The sequence below is a fragment of the Melospiza melodia genome, chromosome Z (assembly GCF_035770615.1).
Source record: "Melospiza melodia melodia isolate bMelMel2 chromosome Z, bMelMel2.pri, whole genome shotgun sequence".
In the NCBI taxonomy this organism is placed as follows: Eukaryota; Metazoa; Chordata; class Aves; order Passeriformes; family Passerellidae; genus Melospiza; species Melospiza melodia.
The window spans coordinates 26,112,788-26,135,702 of NC_086226.1; the positions used below are offsets into that span (position 1 = coordinate 26,112,788).

The following is a 22,915-nucleotide window of genomic DNA, read 5'->3' on the forward strand; positions in this document are numbered from 1 at the left end:
GGTTACAGGCCTCTCAAAAATACCTTAAGCAGAAATCTTGACATCTCATTCGTGGCCAGTTTCCCTGGTTGTTTACATTTGGCTGGAAAAGGTACTCTCAGGATTGAGTGCACTGCGCTGAACTTTTCCAATGAAGTTAATTCTTAACTTAATTCCCTTTTACAGCTATATTAACGCTGATTTGTTCATTCAATTCAAGCCAACTATTACATTTTTAAAAACTCAAATGTCCAAAACCATATCAGCCTGGCAAGTTAGTTAGCTTGTCATGCCTGTTTCTTATCAGGTAAAGCCACTTCACTGACATTATCAAGAAGCAGTGTTTGTGTTTAAACTGAATCATAAAAGCAGCAGATAGTGCAACCAAATGGAAAACATGCAGTAAGAGCTCATGCTTTGCACCCTGGGCTACTGTGAGCCTACAAAAATCAATAGACTTTCATATGTCTACACCAGTACAGCCTACTCTGTGATAAGGGCTGTTTTTCTTAATAGTTTCTAAGCCTGTAGCCTCAAGAGTTTGTTCATCTCACGCCCCATGACTGAAATGCGGAAGCAGTCACACCCATCCTTTTACCAAACATTGGATATTAAGTAAACTTCAAAGTATAAAGCTCGAAGTACATAAATTGGGAAACAGTTAAAATCACCTCAAGATCCATTCTCTCAAAAATCTAACTTTCAAATCCAATTTTACAATTCTCAGGGAAAATATTTTAACTGGGCCAGACCAACACCTATACCTATCACAGCTACCAGCAGGGCAGTGAGAGGCATCTGTGGCAAAATGTGATTGTTTAGGGAATATCACAATACCGACAGTACTGTAATTGTAATACTCACACCCAGTTCTCTGCCTGGCTTCTAAACACTTATTTTACAATTGTTTATACAACTACCCCACATGCAAAGGCAGGGACAAACCAAGTCCTCAGCTACCAAACAACAAAAAACCCTAAGCAACATGTTTTCCACCTCTGAATAAACTCAGAATCACAGCAACAGGTGTGGTCACATCAGTGTTTGTCCTGAGAGGATGTTCCCAAGGAGCTTTTCATGTTCAGTGCTCAGCCAAAAGAATAATGAACATTTTCACTGTATGTGGTGAACACTGAATATTATCAGTCAGGCCCTAAGACAGTGTAACAGAACAACAAGAGATCTTGTTCCATGTTTGAGTTTATTATTTGCAAGTAGAGCAAAATGCAACTGTAATTCTCACTCACATGAAAGGGGCAAAACAAGCAAACAAATGAAGTTACTCTTATCTCACTCACAAGACTTGACAGAACAAAACAAAAAAACTCTATCTTTAAATGAATACCAACTTGAATACCAGCCTAAACATATAGCAAAAAACCCCCTATGTGCTACTGTAAGAACACAGTCTAGATCTAATATAAAATCATAGCCAATAAAGTTCCCTGATACGATTTTTGCACTAGCTGTAGAACAACTGAAATATGAAATGTATCAAACAAGTGACAAAACAGAGGTTACTACATTTTAAACCATGGCATTCTGTATTCTAAGAAAATATTCTGCCATGATAAAGCCAAAAGGTCTGCACTGTTCATCCTCTCAGGGGAAGAAATCTACAGCAGTGGCTTGTATACACAAGAAATAGTTTCTCTCTGTTGACAGTATCATCTCCTTCAATCTTGATATTAAACCACAAATATTTTTACTGGAAACAGAAACAATATTTTCTATCATTGTCTTGGCTGGCACCTGCTCCAGCTCTTGACCCAGAGTTCACCAAGTGCATGCAGTCCTAAGGACTTCAGGGCACTCTAGTGGACCAATGAGACAAACATTATTGCTCAGCTCTGCTAGAGATAATAACTAACCTCTACCTTCAGGTGACAGAAAAAATATATAAAAAGCACATACTATGTTTATAACACCAGAACATGTACACAAAAAGAAGCAACAAGGAGAAGGGTTTTATTTAGATGTCAGAGGTTAGAGGTTTTAGCACTTCATAGACACTTATCTGATGGAGGCAATGATGGTATTATATGCTGCAATCATTCATTGAGTTCTAACTGCCCCCAAAGCCACTGCTGTGGCTGTTCCCATCACTGGTACCAATAGATTAAAAAAATACTAAAAAAATCAAAATGGCTAATTGCAGTGAGTGCAAAAATGAAGCCTTTAACACATTTCACTTTGCAGTCTTAAGAAAAGATAAAAAGGGAAAGCAGATGAGGAAAGATGCTGAACTCAGAAAAGGTGAAAGGAAGTTATTTCATACAAGCTATTTGTGAACTGTTGTTGGATTTGGGGAGGTAAATGGAAACCTGACTTTTACCCAAAAAAATTAAATTATAAGACTTCATCTAGCTAGATCCTAATTAAAGGTGTATTTGACTGAAAATACCTTATGATATAATACATGTTAACTGAAATAACCCTGTTTAAAATGTTGGACAAGTAATATTTAGCCTTAATATACTATATTACAAACAGAAAATGAAGAACAAAGGACTAGCCATCAATGATGACCATCTGCATAATGTCACTATGAAAAAGGAGTATTCAATTTAAGAAGAAATGTAATTTAATTTTCTCAAATATTTTAGTCAGGGAAACTTTTACATAACCTGTAAAACTTATTAGAGCACCAGGTAAATTTGCAAGATTAAAAATAGTCTACAAAATAAAACCTACATTGGGATAATATATTGAAGTAAATGATGGTTAAAATATGCCAAATAGTCTTGATTCATTGTGTGAAATGGACTTTGTTACATCTAAGAACAACTTTAGGTAAAAAGAGGCAGATTTATTTAATGCAATAGACTATCATATGTTGCCTGACACAGCAAGGAGAAACAACATTAGCCTACATTCTTCTTCTGAAATCCTATTTAAATGGAGGAAGAGTATTCAGTGTTTATCACTGTGAATAGCAAACTTTTTAAAAAAGGAGAAAATATGTTTATTTATAGGGCAAGATGGCATTTGAAAAACATAGCTCTCTTCCCTCAGTCCATATTTTGAGCTGGAAATTAAACAAATTAGTTTAACATTAATATAATCTAAGTTAATACATTTGTCCCAGTGATGTGAGTGCACATTTGGAACACATGGGTAATCAATTAAGCTGAATTTGAAAAGAAAACGGAAGATAGAGATTACACAACTACATGTATGTAAAATGGTGAAAAAGCAGACGTTTTATTTTAAAGTGGAAGAAAGTGTTTAAATGCATCAAAATAGCAAACACATATTGCCCAGAGAATTTTGATTCCAATTACATCAGCAGAAAAGTTTCAGTTTTACTTCATATTTCCAGCCAAAGAGACTGAAAACAAAATGAACAAACACAAACACATGCACAGCCTCGCAGCAACACAGACTGACCTCCTCTGCCTGGGCTAAGGCAAATATTATTTTAAACCAAGAGCTGAATTTTAGCTGACAAACAGCCACACAAATTTCCTGAAACAGAACCAGGGACTAATGAGGTAGGAAATGCTGTTTGGCTTGAACTGCTGCCCTAAGAACAGGACACTCCGGCTGAACAAAAATTTAAGTCATTAGGTTCAAGGGTCATTAGCTACTTGTCCTCTCAGACATCCACTTAAAACTGCACACAATGAAATATATCAGAATCAGAAAGCAAAACAATTCTTCTCTTTTTACATGAAATAAAATAAAAGAAAATTTTAAAAAATGTTGTAAACTGCCTCTATTTTCCAAGGCTATACTTTTAATTATGTGACATTTCATAGAGCCACCACAGCTAAAAGGCAGAGTTTTGTTTCTAAAAGCACACCAGTTTTGTTTCTAAATCAAAAGGCCACATTCAGGATAACCACTGGAGATTTCCAGAGGTATGTATCTGCTCTCTTTTTAAAAATAGGTTCTCAAAATCTATAGTGGTACAGCAGCAATATTGAACAGCAATAGAAGAGAGATACTATTTACATTTTAAAGCCCAGACAAGTTTTTTCTCAAACAGCAAACACACACACATACACACATGCTTTACTCCAGGCACAAGTTTGACTCAAGTGTGTCTGCCTTGTTGTCATAGATGAAGCTAAGCAATACCCCATGTAATCATATGTAGACCTGGAGCTTGACATCTCTATTACCAAATTTCAGGAAGCATCCATTATCTAGGGCATGACTTCTGTGATCCTTAATCCTATCTCCTCTAACACCTGTGAAAACTTCTAGCTTGCCATGACAGCTTCCACACGCAGAACAGATTTCCAGCTCACACATCAGAAGCATGTTAAAATTGCATGGCACTAACTTCTGTTCCACTTAATATCAAAATAAAGGGATACTGTCCTTGAAATGGGAAGAGGGTGCAAAAAGTGGCACCCTGGGTCAAACAGGCGAACAATGGGATACTAACCAAGATCACAGGTACAAAATTTGTTTGCAAGACACAGGTCTCTAGAGGAAAAAAACATGTTCGCACTGCCTGTTTTCAAAACTTCCCTTTCAACCTTTACATTAGACCTGGGGGCTTTTCCTCTTTAATCCACAGCAACTGTTTTCCTTTATCTGGAAAGCTGGAGGTTTCATACCCTGTTAACCTTAGATATAAATACTGGCTGAAAGCAAAACTCAGAATCCATTCCGAGAGAACATCAAGGACACTGCAGCAGTTCTGAGTCACTTCGTGATGACAAAATGAACCAAAAAAAGACGACATCTGCCCCCAGCTCAGTAGAGAAGGACCTACCTGTCTGTTGTGCTCTTTTGGGGTAAGTCTTGCTGCGACTTCTTTCAATGCTCTGGTCAGGCCGTGGAAGCTGCACAGAGGGGTCTCTGGTCATTCGCAAAGATGTTTTTCCACTTCAAAACACAATAAAATCATGAGAAAACACTTGGGAAAGTTATCCAGCAGGAACCTTAGATTGAAAAAAAACATGCTGTTAACTTCTCATCCCACTTCTGGTTCTCCTGTTGAGTGGCACTACCCCGAATTTTGTTTTGAATCAGTCACTGGCAAAATCATCAATAGATTGTGCCAACCACTCCTATATTTGGTATTTCCAAGTGGAGATATGCCACTAAAACAAAATGCTTTTTGTTAGGAATAGCTTAAGGTAGCATGATCTTTTCTAACCTAGAATATTTTAACATACAACTTTCTTAAGTAATATTATTTCTTCCTGAACTTTTTCTGCAAATTTCCTCCCAGGAAAACATGTTTAATATTGTTTACACATATTTTATATTGTTCAGTTCCAGTCAGTCAGGGGCTACTCCTCTGGCATGTGGAATGACAGCCTAAAAGACTGCAAAACAAACTGCAATAAAGAACTCTCACTAGCACAGCCCCAGATGACAACAAATTGAGTAAAAGTCTTGATTCTTGTTTACAGTAAGGTTTTCCTTCACTGCACCATTGAAGTAAATTATTAAGTTTAAATAAATTCTTTTATACTCATTTTAATATTCCTCTCAGTGTGACTAAACAGAATATAGTGGTCATGACAAAAATCTAAAATTCACATTCCTCCCCCAAACTCCGTATTTGTTTCTGGAAACTTAATGCACAAGAGAATTAATTGTCACTATTAACTCCTTAACACCTGAGGTTTGATCATTGTGAAGTAAAATGATTGTACTAGAAAGTACTAAGCAACTATACAGGAATTACTTATGTAGATTTTCTGAATTATGTGAATAGCCTCCATGAAATACTGATAATATTTTCATCAGTAGCCCATCATAGATATTCAGCACTGCAGAATTTCAATGTTTTCAAAATTATAAAAGAATTGAAAGACAAAAAAATCTCAAATCCTAATCCTACATCACAGTATTGATGTAAAAATACTTTTTTTGTTTATGTAGTTAGTTTACAGCATGCTATCAAGTTAGCCAGAAAGCTCATCTGCTCAACTTTTAAGGTTGGCAACCATGACAGTACTGCAAATTCCAGAAGCAAGTGTAACAAACATCTGGGAATAGGACTTTCTATCCCCACTAAGACCTCCAAAGGATCTGATCTTAAGACAAAAAAAAATTGCCTTCATGAAAACTGTCTGACACACAATGAGAAGTCTCTAAAGGATTTAACAAAAAAAAAAAAAGGAAGGAAGAAGAAAACAAAAAACATACAAACAAACAAAACAGAACAAACACAATACCACAAGACAAATGAAAATATTACAGTCTCCCCACTTACCCAGAAAAACAACGGGATTATGGTTTCTGCTCTGAGCTAATGATGTGTACAGATACACAACACTGTCACTGCTTTTGATGACATAGTGGGGGACCAAAGACAAAAAGGGAAGACAACCAAAATTGTCAGTTATGACCATCACCCCAACATGGCACGCCTGATCACTTATCACCCATGACATTTATTAAAACAGGAAGATGAACTGAACTGCCGCACCAAGAGCAATAGCTCAAACACAGTTAACTGCTTTATGGCATGGTTTTTTTAATTGATTGAAAAGTTTTTGCCAGTACAAAGCTTTCTTCTCCTCAGGACCAGTGCCCTGCTTCAATCTGCTGAAGTGATCCAACAGAAAAAACTCATCCGCAGTACTCTGGCAGGAATCATTGAGCTCCTGCCCATTATCCCAGATGGGGCAATGCAGGCCAGGATCCAGTACAAATACAAAAGGCAGGACAATCATTGCCCTGTTGTCCACAGCAAGGAGAATCTGGATCATGATAAAGAGTGTGATAACTCAATCTGGATTAGAAAATAGGCAAAATGACAAAGATCTGCCTAACTAATGATTATCAACCTTACTCATTATGATCCACTTATTTCTTGCATGATAGTGGAAACAGTGCTCCTTATCTGTCCTTAATTTCAAGTTACAGCATCTTTCAAAGCTTAGAGCATTGAACATTCATCCAATATTGTCACCTGTTCAAGTCAGAAAAGATAGACACTCATTTTGGTATTTCCCAGCTGTCAGGAAAACTTCTTTAGGACATAAACGTAATTTCAGTACTTATAAGGAGATAATGATTTAGAGAATTGTCAAAGCTGCTCCCACTTTGAATACACTATAGCAAGCCTCCACCCATTCTGGGGATCTGAAGAAGAAACATTTGTCCCAAAATTTTCAAGCTCCCAAAGACAGTCTGTTAAAATGGCCCTGATTCATCTTTCATCTTCAGAACTATTCTGGGTGGTGGTTTTCTTTTACTGGAAGGAAAGAGGAGAAAAGGAATGAAGAAGGAATGAATTGAAGTTTAAAACAATAAAAAAAATTCACCTGTACCGATGTTTATAACCTATGGATCCAAACTTGCTGACTTTTCTTGACAGAGAGTTTGATTCATTCTCTGACACCCTGTGTAGTTTGAAAAATAAAATAACAGAGTAAGTTGCATAGATAGGTCTGAATTATAGTCCCCTTCCCAAGTCAAGAACAAACATACAAATTTGGGCTCAAAAAATATTATTTTTTCTGCAAGTTCCTCTTCATCCCTACCTCTGGGCAGATTCTTACGGGGCTGAGAGTCTCCCAAAGACACCTGTTTGTCCCCCCTGTTTTGACTACACATCTCTTTATTTCAGAGTCAAGTGTAAATTGCTGGCACCAGCAGCCTTTCACCTAATTTTAGGAGAAGACAAATCCGCCCTGACACAGTAGTGAGACTGCAGGAGGGATTCTCAATTCACTCATTTACAGCACTGCTAAAGGCAGCCCAGAGGATTCCATCCACCAGTTCCCAGTTAGGCACCTTAGCACATTTCTCTTGGTGTATTTTGCAACAGTAAACTCAAGTGCTTTGAGATGTGCAGTACTGAGAAGATTTTATACACCTCAGTAAGTAAGCAAAATGTTATGGAAATTCAATGAATTTGTATTAAAGTATACATATATGTTTCTGTGCACGGTAGAAAATAGTAATGTCTGAATTCCAAAGGCCTCCCTCAAGCCAATGCTGCTACAGAAAAGCTGATGATCAAATACATCCAAATCTATTTGGCAACTTAAATCCTGCCATCTTTCTGATAAAGTCTACTCTACACAACCTGAAGTACTGTTTAGAAAAGAATGGTAACATAAAAGAAACCACCAAACTACCAAATTTTAAAAACATTGTTTCACATCACTATAAGAAAAGGTGTTGGCTTTTAAAAGCATTCTATAACCAAGAGCACAAATGTGTTTCCAGGCAGCAAGCCTTTGTTGCACCACTCTGCAGGTACAAGGCTCTCACTCAGTGTAGTGGCCCTAAGGGAAACACAACCTAACTTCTGCATCACTCACCTGAAAAATGTATGATGCTCTACACAACACTTCCAGAGATGTTTGCATGTGACCTTGTTACGTGCTTCAAAAAAGAAGGAAGTTTCATTGCACTAAAGACAAAACAAAACAAATTAATGTTCTTATGGGGATCCTGCCATTGGAGTGAATCTCATTTACTGAACACAAGAACCAGCCATTGCATGTCAGTCCATGCAAGAAAAGAAATCAGCACAAAGAAAAGCAGGTTCTATAATTCTGTAGAATTCTTCATTTAAAAGTGTTTTTCTTTTTGAAAAGCAGAGAAAAGAGATTATTGAAACATTCATGTTCCTTTGTTCGTTCACATCTTCTTCCCTAAAAAATCACGAGTTTTCCTATTAAAACACAAGTTGGTTTTTTTCCAAAAATTATGTTTCTGATGTTTTCTGAAATGGCAGCTCAGATGTCAATCAAAAATATTCTGGTTAACAGTATAAAAAAAGGCAAGAATAAATGAAAGAAAGAAAGGAGCTCAGGATCTGTTATAAACAATTATGAAGCAATGACAGAGGAAACACACAAAACAGGCCAAGGGGAAAAAACCTGAGGGGAAAAAAATACTGAAGAAGGGAAGAGTTTTCTTTTTTAAAGAAAGCGAACTTCAGAATAATTCAAAATGCTAAGAAAAAGTTGAAAGTCTTAAAACCCACCTTAAAATCTCTTAAGGAAGACAACAAAAGCCAGAACAAAAGCATATACACAGCTTAAAAGCCAATCTCTGGAAACTGGCAGAGAAAAGAGAAGTGGGATGCATACAAACTATGAAATACTTCCAACAGTAAAGGAGAAGCAACAGACACATCACAGTGCTGGTTTTCAACAAGTTAAACACTCAGATGTGTTCCATCTATTTTTCACTTGGTGAACTCAAGCACTCGGTGTTTCAGCTGTGATTTGCACGAAGAATGAGCAATCCCAGTGATGTCAGTGTGAGAGTTCAGCATGGCATGACACCATCACTCAAAACTGAGTCTCAAACCATTTCAGCAAGGTGTGAGTTACAAAGGAGGTGTGATTCACACCACCTTCAGCAGCTGATTTTGAACAATCTATGTCCCTGCATTACTTAAATTCCCTAGTGTCATGCGTACACAAGTAAAAAGCTCAGGCAAGTTTCTCCCTCTCCTCATTTACTGTTGTTTATTATTATCTGCAAGCACCTTGCAAACTGTGAATTAATTCTCTATGTTCTCTAGAATTCAAAATTTCACCTATAACAAAAATCCAGTTATATCCCCATTAACAGCTGTCAAGCAGCCTCACAAAATCACAAATTACCTCCTCAAGCAGCTTTTCCTTCACTTTGAAACAAATAACAGCAAAACAACAGAATTTTGCGCCTGTGGTTAGAATAATAGAGATCTAATTCCCTGACAAAAAAAAAAAAATATCATACATGAGTTTATTTTCTCCGATGCCTTATTTTAGTTAAATGTCTGGCTGGAACAGTGCCATGGAACAGGCAAGGAATTAAAATAATTCTCTGGTCTTCCATCAAAAGCACATTTTACTCTCCATGGCAAGAGAAAATAATACAAGCAGTACAGTGAGACAATGACCACCAAGAATGTTGAAACCTAGGATTCATCTGATACTGCTATGCATATAATAAAATTACTTTGTAGTACAGAAATAGAAATAGAAATATATAGGTAAATATATAGGTCCAATAAATATATTCCCAAAGTTCCTCAGGTTTGATAGGGATCATCATCTCTCTACAGGATTCACAAGTGGTTTAACTTATAGACAAAATAAAGGCTTCCTGAAAATTCTTGAAAATAGTCAAGGAGAAAAATCAATTTATCATGGACTCTTCTAGAGTAACAACATTGCTCTTTCTCCTCTGATGGCTAGAAATAAGAGTCTACCCACTGAAAAATCATAACGCATTTTACGTTGTAAAACTTTTAAAGAAAACATATAAAGTGGTGCTTTGCATTTGCTTACTTTGCACATAGCAGAAAAGTAGCTTTGGATTTCATTATTTGATTTAAATTACAATTTCTATATTAGACTGTCATCTCATATGATTTCATATAAACTCACACAACTGTATTCATCTTCAAAAGGATAATATCAAACTGCATTGTAGTATTGCAAACTTGATGCAATATGATGAATCAGTTTAGCTTCTGTTAGGAAATAACTCAATGACTCACTTTTAATATGCAGGATCTTGCTCTTTCTTTTTTCACTCCTACTTTTAGGCAAAGAATCCTCTGTTGCACTTAAATGTATTTAATTACATAATCTCAAAGGAAGGAGTTTCTGGTATGTGGGAAGCGAGAGGCAAAGAGAAGACAGGAATGATTTTTTGCTTTAAAGAAACTTTCTAAAATAAGGTGTTTCTGCCATATCTTACTGTTAGACCAATTTGAATGCCACTGGCATTCAACAACAGTGGGAAAAAGCTGGGGGAAAAGTTCTATTCCTTTGGAGGAAAAAGTTCTATTCGTCCATTTTGTCTTCTTTAAGTCACAGTTTTAGAACTTTCCCATACACAGAACAAACAGCAGGAAAAAACATTAAAATCAGTAAGTGACAATAAGAGGGACCATATAGTTATACTGCCATTTCCTAGAACGATCTGACCAGCAAAGATTACTGATTCCATCATATGAAGGCATTATTTTCCAAGGTAGAAGAAAGCTGGCAAGAAAAATGTTGATGATGCTGAAACACCTAAACTTAGTATTCAGCAATCAGTGGCACTCAGGGAGGGCAAAAAATGGAAGGGCTGGTGGGAGGGAGGTGAGAGGAGGATAAAAACTCTCTAGATACAATTTACCAAAACTTTCTGGAATTCAGATCTGGAAAATGAAACAATTGCCTAAAAGTCATAGGACAGACCAACAAGCCTTCTGATAACACCCCCAGGCTTATTTATTTGAATTTGAAGGAAAACCATATGGCCTCACAACTGATGCTTGGTATAACTCAATAGCACAATTAAATTGTGCTATTGAGAGGAAAAATTGTGCTATATAGAGGAAAAAAAAGCCTAAAACACTCAACCCCATCAAAGGGGAAGCAATTCATAATTCTTTCACCATTTCTCAGCTTATCTGGGAATTATTCTGTAACTTACAGCAACCAAGTATAGTATGACACTGCTTACAGCACAGCCAGGTTTAGGACTTCCTCCATATTCCTTTTAGGACTATTTAAGGCTTGTAAGAGTAGCGATTACCCTGACAATTTATAGATGCCTATATAAAAAGTAATCAGTACTGAGAACATCAATACCTTTCTGGATTAACATTTCTCCCCCAAGGGAATGAAATTATTTATATTAGTAAAGCAAAGATGGCCTTTCCTGTTAAGACCATGACCTTTTGTTCCCAATAAAAGACAACATTTTTAACATTTTGAACATAGCAATTTCCTACAGATAGTTAGGGTTAGCTGGGTGTTTTGCTTATTATTCTCATATATCTGAACCAAAAGAAACAAAGACTTATTGTAATTTTACTAATTATTTATAGGAAATGACACTTCCAAAGTAATTCAGTGCTCTTTGGTGCAACACAAGCTTCTCCTGGCTACTCATCCTGCTGCTTTCAGAGTGCCCAGTGTACTAAAGGCGAGGCACTGTAAATCATGATCTCCTTCCAGAGCAGTCCTGGCTTCTGCATTCTCTGGCGATCTCTCTCCTTTGAGCCATCTTGGTGTCTGTCTGTTCTTTCAGGAAGCCCATTTTGCTGATCAAACAAGTAGAGAAACCACTTATTTTTGTATGGTTATTTTCAATCCCATCTGTGACTTGCAGGAGCAAGGGAGGGGCAGGAGGATGGGACCAGAGGCTGCAAAAGGACCCTTGCAGCAATAACCAAGCTGTGGGACTGCCTCCTCCTAACCCTGATGAGGCACACACCCTTTGTCAAAAAATGTGAGGACGAACATTTAAATATCTAACGATTAGATATCCTTCTTCTTTTAGGTGCTTTGAAAACTTGTTCTGCAGTCTCCACAACATGCTACAGCTCATACTGCTAGTACCTCACCACCATTTTTAACCAGAGGAGGAGAGAGAGACTAGCACAGTGGATGCAGATAGCTTGTCTACACTACAAACCTATACACAGATGGACAATGAAGTTCTTCCCTGGTTTATGGTGGCTCCCAGACCAGCCAGAAGACTGATCTGGCAGGGCCTCTAAGACCTCCACTAGAGAGCTGGGAGTTGGAACAGTGCTGCACCCTAATACCCACGCCTCTCAGGTGGAAGATTAAATCCGTGTTACAAAACCCTTCAAAGGAGACAGGTCAGAGGGGTCATTGCTCTGTCTAAGCACAGAACACCTCTGGAACTAGTACAAAAGTTCAGGAGTGCTTGGCAAACAGCTTCCTGCTTGCTCTGCCTCGCCACCTGATTACACAGCTTTCAGGCTCAGAGATGCTTTGTGCCCAGCTAGCTCAGCTCCTAAGCAGGGCAAGCTCAGCTCCACCTGGAAGAGAAGACACACACTTAAAATGACAGCTCTTCTCTCTGAGGGCCAGAATACCCCTTGTTCTTGGAGCTCATGGATTACTCCCAGGATAAGAGGCCACTGTCAGCAGATTTACACCCATTGCAGGGAGAACTGAACCTGCCCACAGAGCAAAAATGATTCGAGAACCACCGATGCAGAGCAGGCTTTAGCTACCTTAATTTACACACACCCCTCCTCCCAGTCACAGTGAGCACAGGGAGGGCAAATGCCACACAAGGAGGGATCTTGCCCTGTTACAGGACACACTGCACATGTAACAGAATTATTAACACTGAAGCTACTGCTTCAGAACATAATTCTTTGCCAGAATAATTATTCTTAGGCACATACCTGGGTACCATCAGCTCTAAATTCCAATAGGAAGCATTCTGGTTTTATATATAGACATATGCAGACAAATCACAGCTTATGTAACAAACAATGCACTATTACTGGTTATACAAGATCAGTCTGTAGGAAAATGATACCAAGTTGGCAATTCAAATTGAAAAAACTGTGTCAGTTGCATGTCAACATTGAAACAAACATATCTTAGCTTCACAGCAATTACAGCAATTCAAAAACACTAAAGAAGAATTAGAAAAAAAGAAAGCTGACAGTATCACCTTAGTGTCAGTGAATTTAATTTTATGCAGGCTTTGAACCAATCTTACAGTCCTTCTATGATGGCTCAGAAGGCAATTAAGAAAAGACAGGAAAACCCCCAAGGAACCAAAACAAGCCAAAACTGTTTAATATGATATATTAATATCACTGAGCTTCTTCACCTCCACCCTTTTATTATCACTCTGAGTTAAGTGGGTGCAAATGCAAATGATGCAAAAGTCATTTGCAACTCCCAAACCATAAGAAAAATCAAACCACTATTTTTGTCTGGAAACTACACATAAAATGAATTTGACTTAAGAGTGAGAGTAACATATCTTCAAATCCTGTTCAATCTTCCCAAGAAGCTGCAGGAACTATAAATCAAATTAGAAGTTCCTGGCCGGAATTTGTAACTCAAGACAGAATACAGCATTTGATAGGGAAAAGAAGGGGTACAGCTGAACCACCTTATTAACATAATTATTTTTCAGACTAATGACACTTATGAGAAGCAGATAAAAAAGATAAAGCATATTTACAGTGTTTTCTGGACTATTTAAAATAACAACAAAAAAAATATTGTATTTATACAAGTTTCAGCCACACAAAAAGGGGAGGATTATGTACTTTGGACTTGCATCAGTGGTTGGTATTGTTCCTAAAGAGTCATTACCAATTTCACCTTGTGAATTCATCTGAATATGGAAGACTGCAGAGGAACACACAAAAATGTGGAAATAATTTTTAACTGCACAGATTGAGAGATTGTTTTGACTCAAAAATACCCAAATTTCAAGATCTCTTGAAATAAAAATTGCAAAATTCAAAAAGGCCTTTCTCTTACAGGAAAAATTATGAAAGCAAGTGTTTTGCTCATTGAATTCTTTCTGTTTTGTGAAACAGGAAAAGTAAGAACAGAAGTTTTGCATAAACCCTGCTAAAGAGTGAAATCATTCACGTGCATGTTCAGACATAGAGCAACTGAAGTAAAATGCTCAGTTACACCAAACAGCACTGGGGTGCAGGGAACAGCACAGAAGTACTTGGTACCTACAGGCAAAAAACCTCCTCATCTCTCATTCCTGCCTATTATCACATTTACATTCCCAGCCTACACAGTCTATCACCGCATGTTTTTCTCTGTTTCCTTCCATGTCCCTAGTTGACAGAGAAATCTAGGAAGCAGGCTGTGCTCCTCACATGGGGAATCACGGGAGGTATGCTGGGCACCCTTTACACCACTCACTTCCACACAGAGCATCCATTGTGACCAAGCTCTGTTTTGCTGGTGGAGAGGGGAGGGCTTTGGCAGTCACCTGTGTTACTGGATTGTTTCCAGTAAGGTTGCTCCACTGGAAGACAGGCTGCCAGGAACTGTGCACAGGCTTTAGATGAATTTCTTAGTTTTATAAGAAATAAACTTCTTTAATCTTCAAAAATTCTTGGCCATTTTATGTCATGTTCAGGGAACGTGAACATGTGAAGCCCTTGCAGGGGAAGGGTTCCTCATTTCATGCTGATGCTTAGAGGTGCCAGGGAGGACCTAACGCCTTTATAGCTCAGAATTCACAGCATGGATTCATGCAGGGGTACAATTAAACACTGAGTCAATTATTAACACCACTGAAAAAGTGCTTCAGTCTCACATGTCCATGGATGGCCAAATATGAAAGGCAATATTTTGTTTATGAGGGGGCAACAGCAATTACCTAAGGGAGAAAACATATAATACAAGCAAAATAGTGAAAGATAGAACCAAAGTTCTGATGGTCATGCTTGTACACAACAGCAACAGGTGTGCAGGAAAAAAAATATGAGGCAGCTAAATATACAGGATTATTCTCATGGAAGAGATATGAAAAAGTACAAGAGGTTACACTGCAAAAAAGAAAAGCCAAAGCAGCTTACTTTATTGTAAGACACTAAGCAATAGCATGTTCTGCTCAGTAAGCATCAAGTTTATGAAACGTGAAGCAATGTAAACAAGAAAATGAGCAGCCATAGGTTTGGCTGACACAGACAACAGCGGGATTTAGGTAGTCTGAAGGCGTGGACTTGTACACTTAGACTGTCATCTGTCAAGAAGATCAGATGTCCATTTCCACCCACCTAGTCAGAAATACACAGACTCTTCTGGCATGGTTGAAAAAATGTCACACCAATACCAGCAAGCAACAACAAAGAAGTTACCACAAGCAACTCCATCCAGGGGGAGAGCCTTGCTGGTACTAAAGGCACCAACAGCTTCCTCTTCATGAGCAGTGAAAGGTGACAGTCAGTGTGAATAAGGGGAGCTGGTGTGTGTGGAAACATGAATAAAACCCACCCTGCAGAGAGTTTTTACAACTTATGGAAAAGAAAAACACTCAGTTCACCCAGAAATAATCTGCTCTGTTACACAGTATTAGCTCCTTCACTTTATACCATAAAGTTCAACTTAAAGGCATTGGAAAACTCCCATTATTTTTACTTCTCCTGAATCTCTTCTGGAGCTCTCTACAACTAACTGGAACAGACATTCCAGACTTAGTATACCACATCTGATACAAGGAAAATATTAATTCCCTGGGCTGTAAAATTATATTACAGGAGGCAGGATGGAGTGCAAATGGCGTATTTACTCTCCTGTAATATACTCATGTGTCACATGGGAGGACAAAGTGATAGCATTTATTAAAAAAAACCACAAGAGGAGTAAAATAAATTAGTTAATCAGATTTTTTTTTGAGTATTGGAACATACATGAATACACTGATGAGCTTTTCCTCCTCTGTGTAGAACAGCATAAATTCTTATGACAACTTTAATCCAGAGACTGAAATTACTGCCTGCTTATTCCAATATATAATTTTGTTCAAAGTACCCCCAGACTGGTAAAAAAAGGGAAATACTTCAGATTAGTATTAGTTGCAAAGGCAAATTTAGTGAAGGTACACAACCCTGTACTTACTGTTCTACCCAACAATTCCTAGAAATATCTGTCAAGGCTTGAAAGTACCAAGTTCTGCCAAAATGTTTGCCTTATCACAATGGTAAGAGTTCACCAGCCGTCAATATTCACAGCCTCAACTTTTCCAAAACCTTCCAGATTTTCTACTCAGTTTGCTAAGCCTTTGCAATTCCATATGGTTAAAAGAAAACTGTGGAAATGTGGCATCAAAGAGAAGCTATAGCTTCATTCACTTCCAAGAAATTCACTCCGAGTCAAACTCAGACTTGTTTGTACATGAACTATCACTCACCTTTACATGAAACATGGTGAAAAGTTTTCCCAACCTTCCCCCAGCCTTTAAATAACTCTCCTATTTCAACAAACACACCTTCAGAAATAAAATTCCCATAGATTGCCACACCAAATATAAACAAGTCACTTGGGAAGAGCAAAAGAGAGATTTGCCAAGACACCTGCAGAGACACCAGAAATGCTGTCCACAACAGGAGCAAGACAAATGCCCTCATGAAAAGACCATGGATGAGACTGACAACCATTACAAGGATGAACAAAAATGCTTAGATAAAAAGTAAAGGGGATCTTTGTCAGCAGGTTAATATAATTTAAAACTATTAACTACAGTCCTTATGAAACTATAAACTTTCATGTTCCAAAAAGACATGAAAGTATTTTCAAAATATATTTCAGCTAACTAAATTTTTAACTAAACCAGACAGCAAAAATCACAAACTGACTGCAACTATGTTTTTTATTGCATGTCATTATCTTTTCCTGCATTCTCAACAGTCTCCTCCTCCCCCTATTCCACATGCCTTGTAGGAGATAATTTTTTTTTCTTTTTTACTTACTGCATCTTAAAACCTCCTCTCTTCCTATCAACCTGCTGTCCTTGCCCCACTGGAACCAACATTGCTCTCTCTCAAATGATCTAAGTGCAAAGTGATGTTAAACTCTGACAAATGGGTTTCAATCTATACAACGTGGCTCCCTGTTTTGTGCCTGAGAGCTTTATGAGGTTCCCTTCACCTGCATTTGGTTTCCTACAGTAAATTTCAATAAAACCAATTAGATTTCAACAGACACACTAAATTTCCACCTTCATTAGACCTAAAATTATTTTTTTGATCTTTTCAGGCCTAAATGAAAACTTACATCTTTTCCCAGGACTCGAAGTTCAAACTGTGTTTCCTTGAAGTGAACTTTCGTAATTCTAGGCCTGTAATATTGAAAAAAAAAAGACAGACCAAACTTCATGACCTTCTAATTTCATGTGTAGTAAGATATAAAGTTGTATACATTTGCATACAAAGACAAAAAAAATTCACAGAAGACTTATTTTTCAGGTATGCCCTAGATGTCAGCAGACAATTAGTGATACGTAAACATTTCAGCATGAGTATGGTAAAGGTGATCTATCACCTGGAGTATCAAAAAAATCTGCATCATCCAAAGAAATATTTATAATTCTATGTATAATTTTTTGATACTGCTTTGATTAAAATTTTAAATAGATACCACAAATCGTAGACATCCATACAACATTGTTATTGTTTTAGTGCAGACTGCACATTTGAATAGTACATACCAGAAATATTTTCCTACTTGTTTTTTATTCTTGTAGACAACAACTCCTATGGGTGTTAATCCTAAAAAGTATTCAGATTTGTTTTCACCCTAGAAAATAAAAATCTATGTCATTCATACAGTTACAAGTAGAATCACGGTATCAGTGAGATCCAGTGAGAAATTCATCCTGGTGACTTGAATATACTGTTTCACTCTATACAAATGGAAAAATAGTACTTGATCTAGTTATGAAAGCTTCTATATGAAAATTTGTAGATCTGGGGGAAAAGAGGCAAGAAAGAATGGCAGTGAGAGAAAAAGAAAGGGAATTTCACGCCATGGTGAAAAACAAAAATACCATTTTTTCTGGCTTTTTACTGAATTAATTTTTGCTATTTGGCAAATGGCCAAAACTCAGAAACTGAACTCCTTATTCAGGCATGAATGCAATAGATATCCCAACTTTCAGCTGAAAGTAAATAGTGATTTTCTGACCTATAATACAACCACACAGCTGCCTTCTCCCTCCTAAAATAGTGTCAGCTGCTGCCGCCTCCAAGTGAAGTAGCTCCTTTGGGAGAGTCAAGCTTCTTTTTTCTTGTTCTGAAAGGGCAATGGTATGCAGGGAACAGCCACATGCATCAACTCCTCTGAAGGAAACCATTCCTGAAGTCAGGATACAAATCTCAAGCTGCACTGGGTGAGAACAGGGTGAAAGCCCTGCTGCTGAGTGGCAGAAGGTCCCCACCTCCCCAGTTCACAGTCAATAACCAAAACCAGAAGCAGGTTACAGCTGAAAGAGTGCAAACCCTAGTGCATGAGGTTAAAAGAAAGTCAGCTGGAAAAGCTCATTCACCTGCCTACTTGAGGCAATGAGGAAAAGCACTGCAAGTCTAAACCAGTGGAGCATGAGCAGCAGAATTATCAACTGTGAGAGGCACTGACTTGAGACACTGTAAAAGTGTCCTGTGTGATTACAGGGCTGGCAAAGGTCAAGCACACCTGGCAAGCTCTGCCTGTGCTCCTCAGTGAATTAACTGCTAAAGGCAACTTTACTTTAAATGTGACCAAGGAGGAAAATAACTGCATCTCATCATGTGTGCAGTTTCAGTCTCAAACAAGGGCTTCTGCTGCTGATGCAATTTAAGTAGGAACAATGATGTTCACAGGTTACCCAGGCAGGGATTTCATTGCACAATAAAAGCAAGTTATGAGGCAAAAAAAATTCCACACTGTACTAATTTAACATGATTTTGTTGGATCATGTTCGATCTTGTTCCAGTAACTCCCCATTTTTCCATTGGTGGGAGGGGAACAAAGCTTGGGATATTAATATAATTAAGCCATAGGTTGCATTAAAAGGTACTTTATATTGCATGCCACACATTTTTCAGAGGAAACACATATTTAATCTTCAGGTACTATCTTGATTTCTTTATTTTCTTTCAAATAATTTTACGAAGTACTGATATCTAACTCAGAGAACTATCTATACTACAACTCCCCATTTGAACTCCTGATTTTCTTTTATTCAAAAAAATGCCTGCCACAAGCAGAATAATTCAAACAAGATAGAATGATGTTTTCACCAGGAGCACATACCCTCCAGGTAATGACTTGGATCCAGTCCCAACATACATGCTGACAGACAAAAGAAATGGAGGGGTTTTCTGAGGCAATACAACTTGCAATGCTGCATGATACAACACGGGAAAAAATGGAAACATACTCTGGATCTTTAGCAAAACCTTGACAACAAATATTTTAAAAAGCCAGATATGCTACTGCTACTCCACCCTAATTTTTGCCATGGTATTGAAGAGGTTTCGGGACACATTTGCTCTTTTTTTAACTAAAATAATGTGCAAATTCTTCTGTCAAAAACAAAGGTGATAACCCTCACTCATGTCTCCTGACACTTGCACAAATTACTTCTTTTCTGTCTGAATTGTTTTTATCCAGAATATAACTCATTGGGTTTTAGAGGCGTAACACAATCACACCATTTGATCTGAAAATCATTAGGCTTATATGAATAATTGAATCCTCTCAGTCTTTAAATACATGTTGCTTTGCATTTCTTGAGTAGTGTTCCCTTTTCAGTTATCCTGTGGCAACAAAACTACATAAGTACTGTTTCACACATTAGTGCAGTAACCATTTTTCACAGTTAATACTTACATAAACAGGATGGAGATCCACCCCATACATTTCCAGAGATTTGGCCACACCTAAGTAGTTCACTTCTGCCTCAGCAGGAACTTGACCCCTGTAAACACAATTATTTTTAAGAATCTTGTAATTCCAATCAACATATCAAAATAGATAATATTAATAAATATAGCTTTCTATATGCAGACCTTCTTAGCAGTTTTTTAGACTCTCATGGTCTTTTCAACTCTGAACTTCTTATTCCAGATAACACTAGATCTCTAGAGGTCTCCTAGCACAGACATATATGCTATCAGATGTATAATGTTTGCCAAATGCACTGCCTTTTGCCTTTTCATTGCTGCCACAAACACACTTCACACATTTCATTTTCAGGCTTCAATAAGCAAATAACTTTTTTTTTCCCAATAATTGCATTACTATTAATAAAGCAGAGTAGAACGACTGGTTGGGGTACTATTCCCCATGGAAGTGTTGAAGCTTATGAAAGAAAGGTGGATAACTTCAGAGAAATATTACATTCTCCATAAAATCTTGCCTACAGTAAGTCACACCAGCTGGTAGCACGCAGGTCTGCTGTGTTGAAAACAAGATTTGGAGTCTGTCTCATGAGATTAGCTATTTCAAAGATTCTGCCTGCCTTCCTAGCTACAGATACCAATCCATCAGTTTAAAAGTACCACTGGCAAGAAACAACTGGGAAAACTGGTAAGGGACATATCCTGGCTGGTAGGAACATATTTGACATTACTGAAAAATAACTTATTTTCAAAAAGACCAAAACAACTAAAAAAATTAAAAGCATTATCCTCAGAATTTAATTTGCTCTTTGCTTAGTATCTGTCACTGATACAAGAACAAGATTCTCTTTTGTAAGCCTGAAAGGGCTGAAGTCATGTTTTTGTTTTCACTTCTTTTTAATACTTATCTGAAAACAACTGGACTGTTTTGGGAAAGTACAGTACATCTTGCAAAAATATCAGCTCAAAAAGATGCATATCCTGCTTAATCCTGTTGGTTTTCTTGGGAAATACTTCACTGGATGCGCTACCTTTCAAATTCAAGGTGTGAAGTAGAGCATTCTACATTCAACATTTTGACCAAAGATCTGGAAAATCCTGCAATAGGCACATTCCTGCTTCTGATGTCTCCATTCTCTTTAGCCTAGAAGCTGCCATCCAGTTTTTCCCAACTTTGTGTTACGGCTGACAAAGAAAAAAGGACTTCCAAGGTCAAAGACATGAAGCAGCAGTGCTAGCATTAATGCAATACATATTTAAAGGTATTCAAAGGCATTAAAAATGACTTCTTTGTATCTGGGAGATGGACTGCTTCAGCTCATCTTATCCATGTAGCAGCACTGTCCCTTTTCCAGGTGCTCTTCTCTCCAAGGACTCCTGGAAAAGCAGCAGACCTGAAGCTTGTAAGAGAAACCCCTTTCTTCAAATCCCAGTAGATGTGTCACTCATTATCTGTATTCAGAACACGCAGAACACTGGATATTCAGCACATCAGTAATGTCACATCTGTCACATATTTTACACACTTTTGCTGTAAAAATTTACTCTGCAGCCTGATTTTTAAATTTGAAGTCTTGCAAGTATATGTCAGGAATGTAAGCAAAATGGTCACAGGGGCTGCATTGTCTCACTGAATTTGCAAATAGGCTAAATACCAGTCCTGAGCAAAATGGATTATTCCATTACTGAATTAGTGCTAGAATACAATTCCAATTTAAACCCTGCTGCTAGTCTTTCCTTACTGATCAGGCTTAGAAAAATGCTGATGCACTTATTCCTCTATTCTTACCTGCCTTTGAAAGGACCAAAGAGCTCAAATGTCAAATAAATTTTTTGAGTGTGTTTTTATAAATACTTTCAGAGTAATATATCATGTTTTAGAAACCGAATTTGCAAAAATATTGAAGGAAGCAAAGATGTGAGCCAGAGCTTCTGAAGGAAGCAGATGGAAACCAAAGGTAGAAGTCCTCCCAAAAGCAGATGGAGAAGCCAGAACACAAAGGGAGGAAGAACTGTCAGGGACTGAAATAACTCCCATTACTACAAAGAGTGTTTCATTTTTATCATGTGTGAAAACACAAACTCTCCTCAGCACCACACATCCCAAAACTAAAGCAGTCTTTGCCAGTGGGAATGACAGAGCTGGCAAAGTGACAGCCATGCAGCTGACACACACGCACTCATTTGGATAGACAAAGAGCACCTGAGTGCCATTTGAGGCCCTAAGCAAGAGTGAAAGCAGCTCTTAAAGCTAAATATCAGGGGCATTTTTGCTTTGCTTGTGCCCCACTGACAGCGTGAAGTGTTGATTCAATACATAGCAGCAGCTGACATGCCCAGCACCAGTCTATTGGAATAGGAATCCCAATATTACCAGTTAGATTGTGCCTGGGCCCGTCTGACCCTTGCTGCTGGGCCAAAGGCAGCAACTGTGGTGTATCACCCCAGAGACACCTTTAGCTTGCTGGAGGTTGCAGCCGGGCAGTGAACAAGTCCAGGCTTGTAGAAACTCAGTTTTACCTCAGAGGGAAGGCTTCAGGCTATGGTGAGGAGGAAGGAGACAGATTCTGTCGGAGGGTTAATATCCAGAGCTTTATTCCATGGTCACAGAGGTCTGAATCTTGGTAACAGCTCCAACAGAATCACAAGCACATGGTCTGATCGACCTTTTAAGCTCCGGGGGAGGGGGAGGGAAGGGACAGGTATGCCACCAACCAGGTGGGAGGGGGAGGGTCTCAAGGGACGAGGGACACCTAGACAGGCCAATGACCCCCAGGCCTGAAGGGCATCCTTTGAAAGTGACGAACCACACCACAGCCTTACTGGAATGTTAATCCTGATTGACACCCCAGCAGGGGGCCGGGGAGGGGGGGG

General features: G+C 38.1%; 1 protein-coding gene across 1 annotated transcript in view; it reads right to left on the minus strand.

The window, feature by feature from the left end:
* The window catches only part of EPB41L4A (erythrocyte membrane protein band 4.1 like 4A), a 118,224-nt gene that overhangs the window by 33,235 nt on the left and 62,074 nt on the right, over positions 1-22,915 (minus strand). Inside the window, exons 7-12 of the mRNA XM_063181167.1 lie at positions 20,031-20,118; positions 17,869-17,957; positions 17,436-17,499; positions 8,226-8,317; positions 7,221-7,298; positions 4,709-4,821 (exon numbers count right to left, since the gene is read on the minus strand). Of these exons, the coding sequence (XP_063037237.1) occupies positions 4,709-4,821; positions 7,221-7,298; positions 8,226-8,317; positions 17,436-17,499; positions 17,869-17,957; positions 20,031-20,118 (524 nt within the window). The remainder of the gene's footprint in view (positions 1-4,708; positions 4,822-7,220; positions 7,299-8,225; positions 8,318-17,435; positions 17,500-17,868; positions 17,958-20,030; positions 20,119-22,915) is intronic.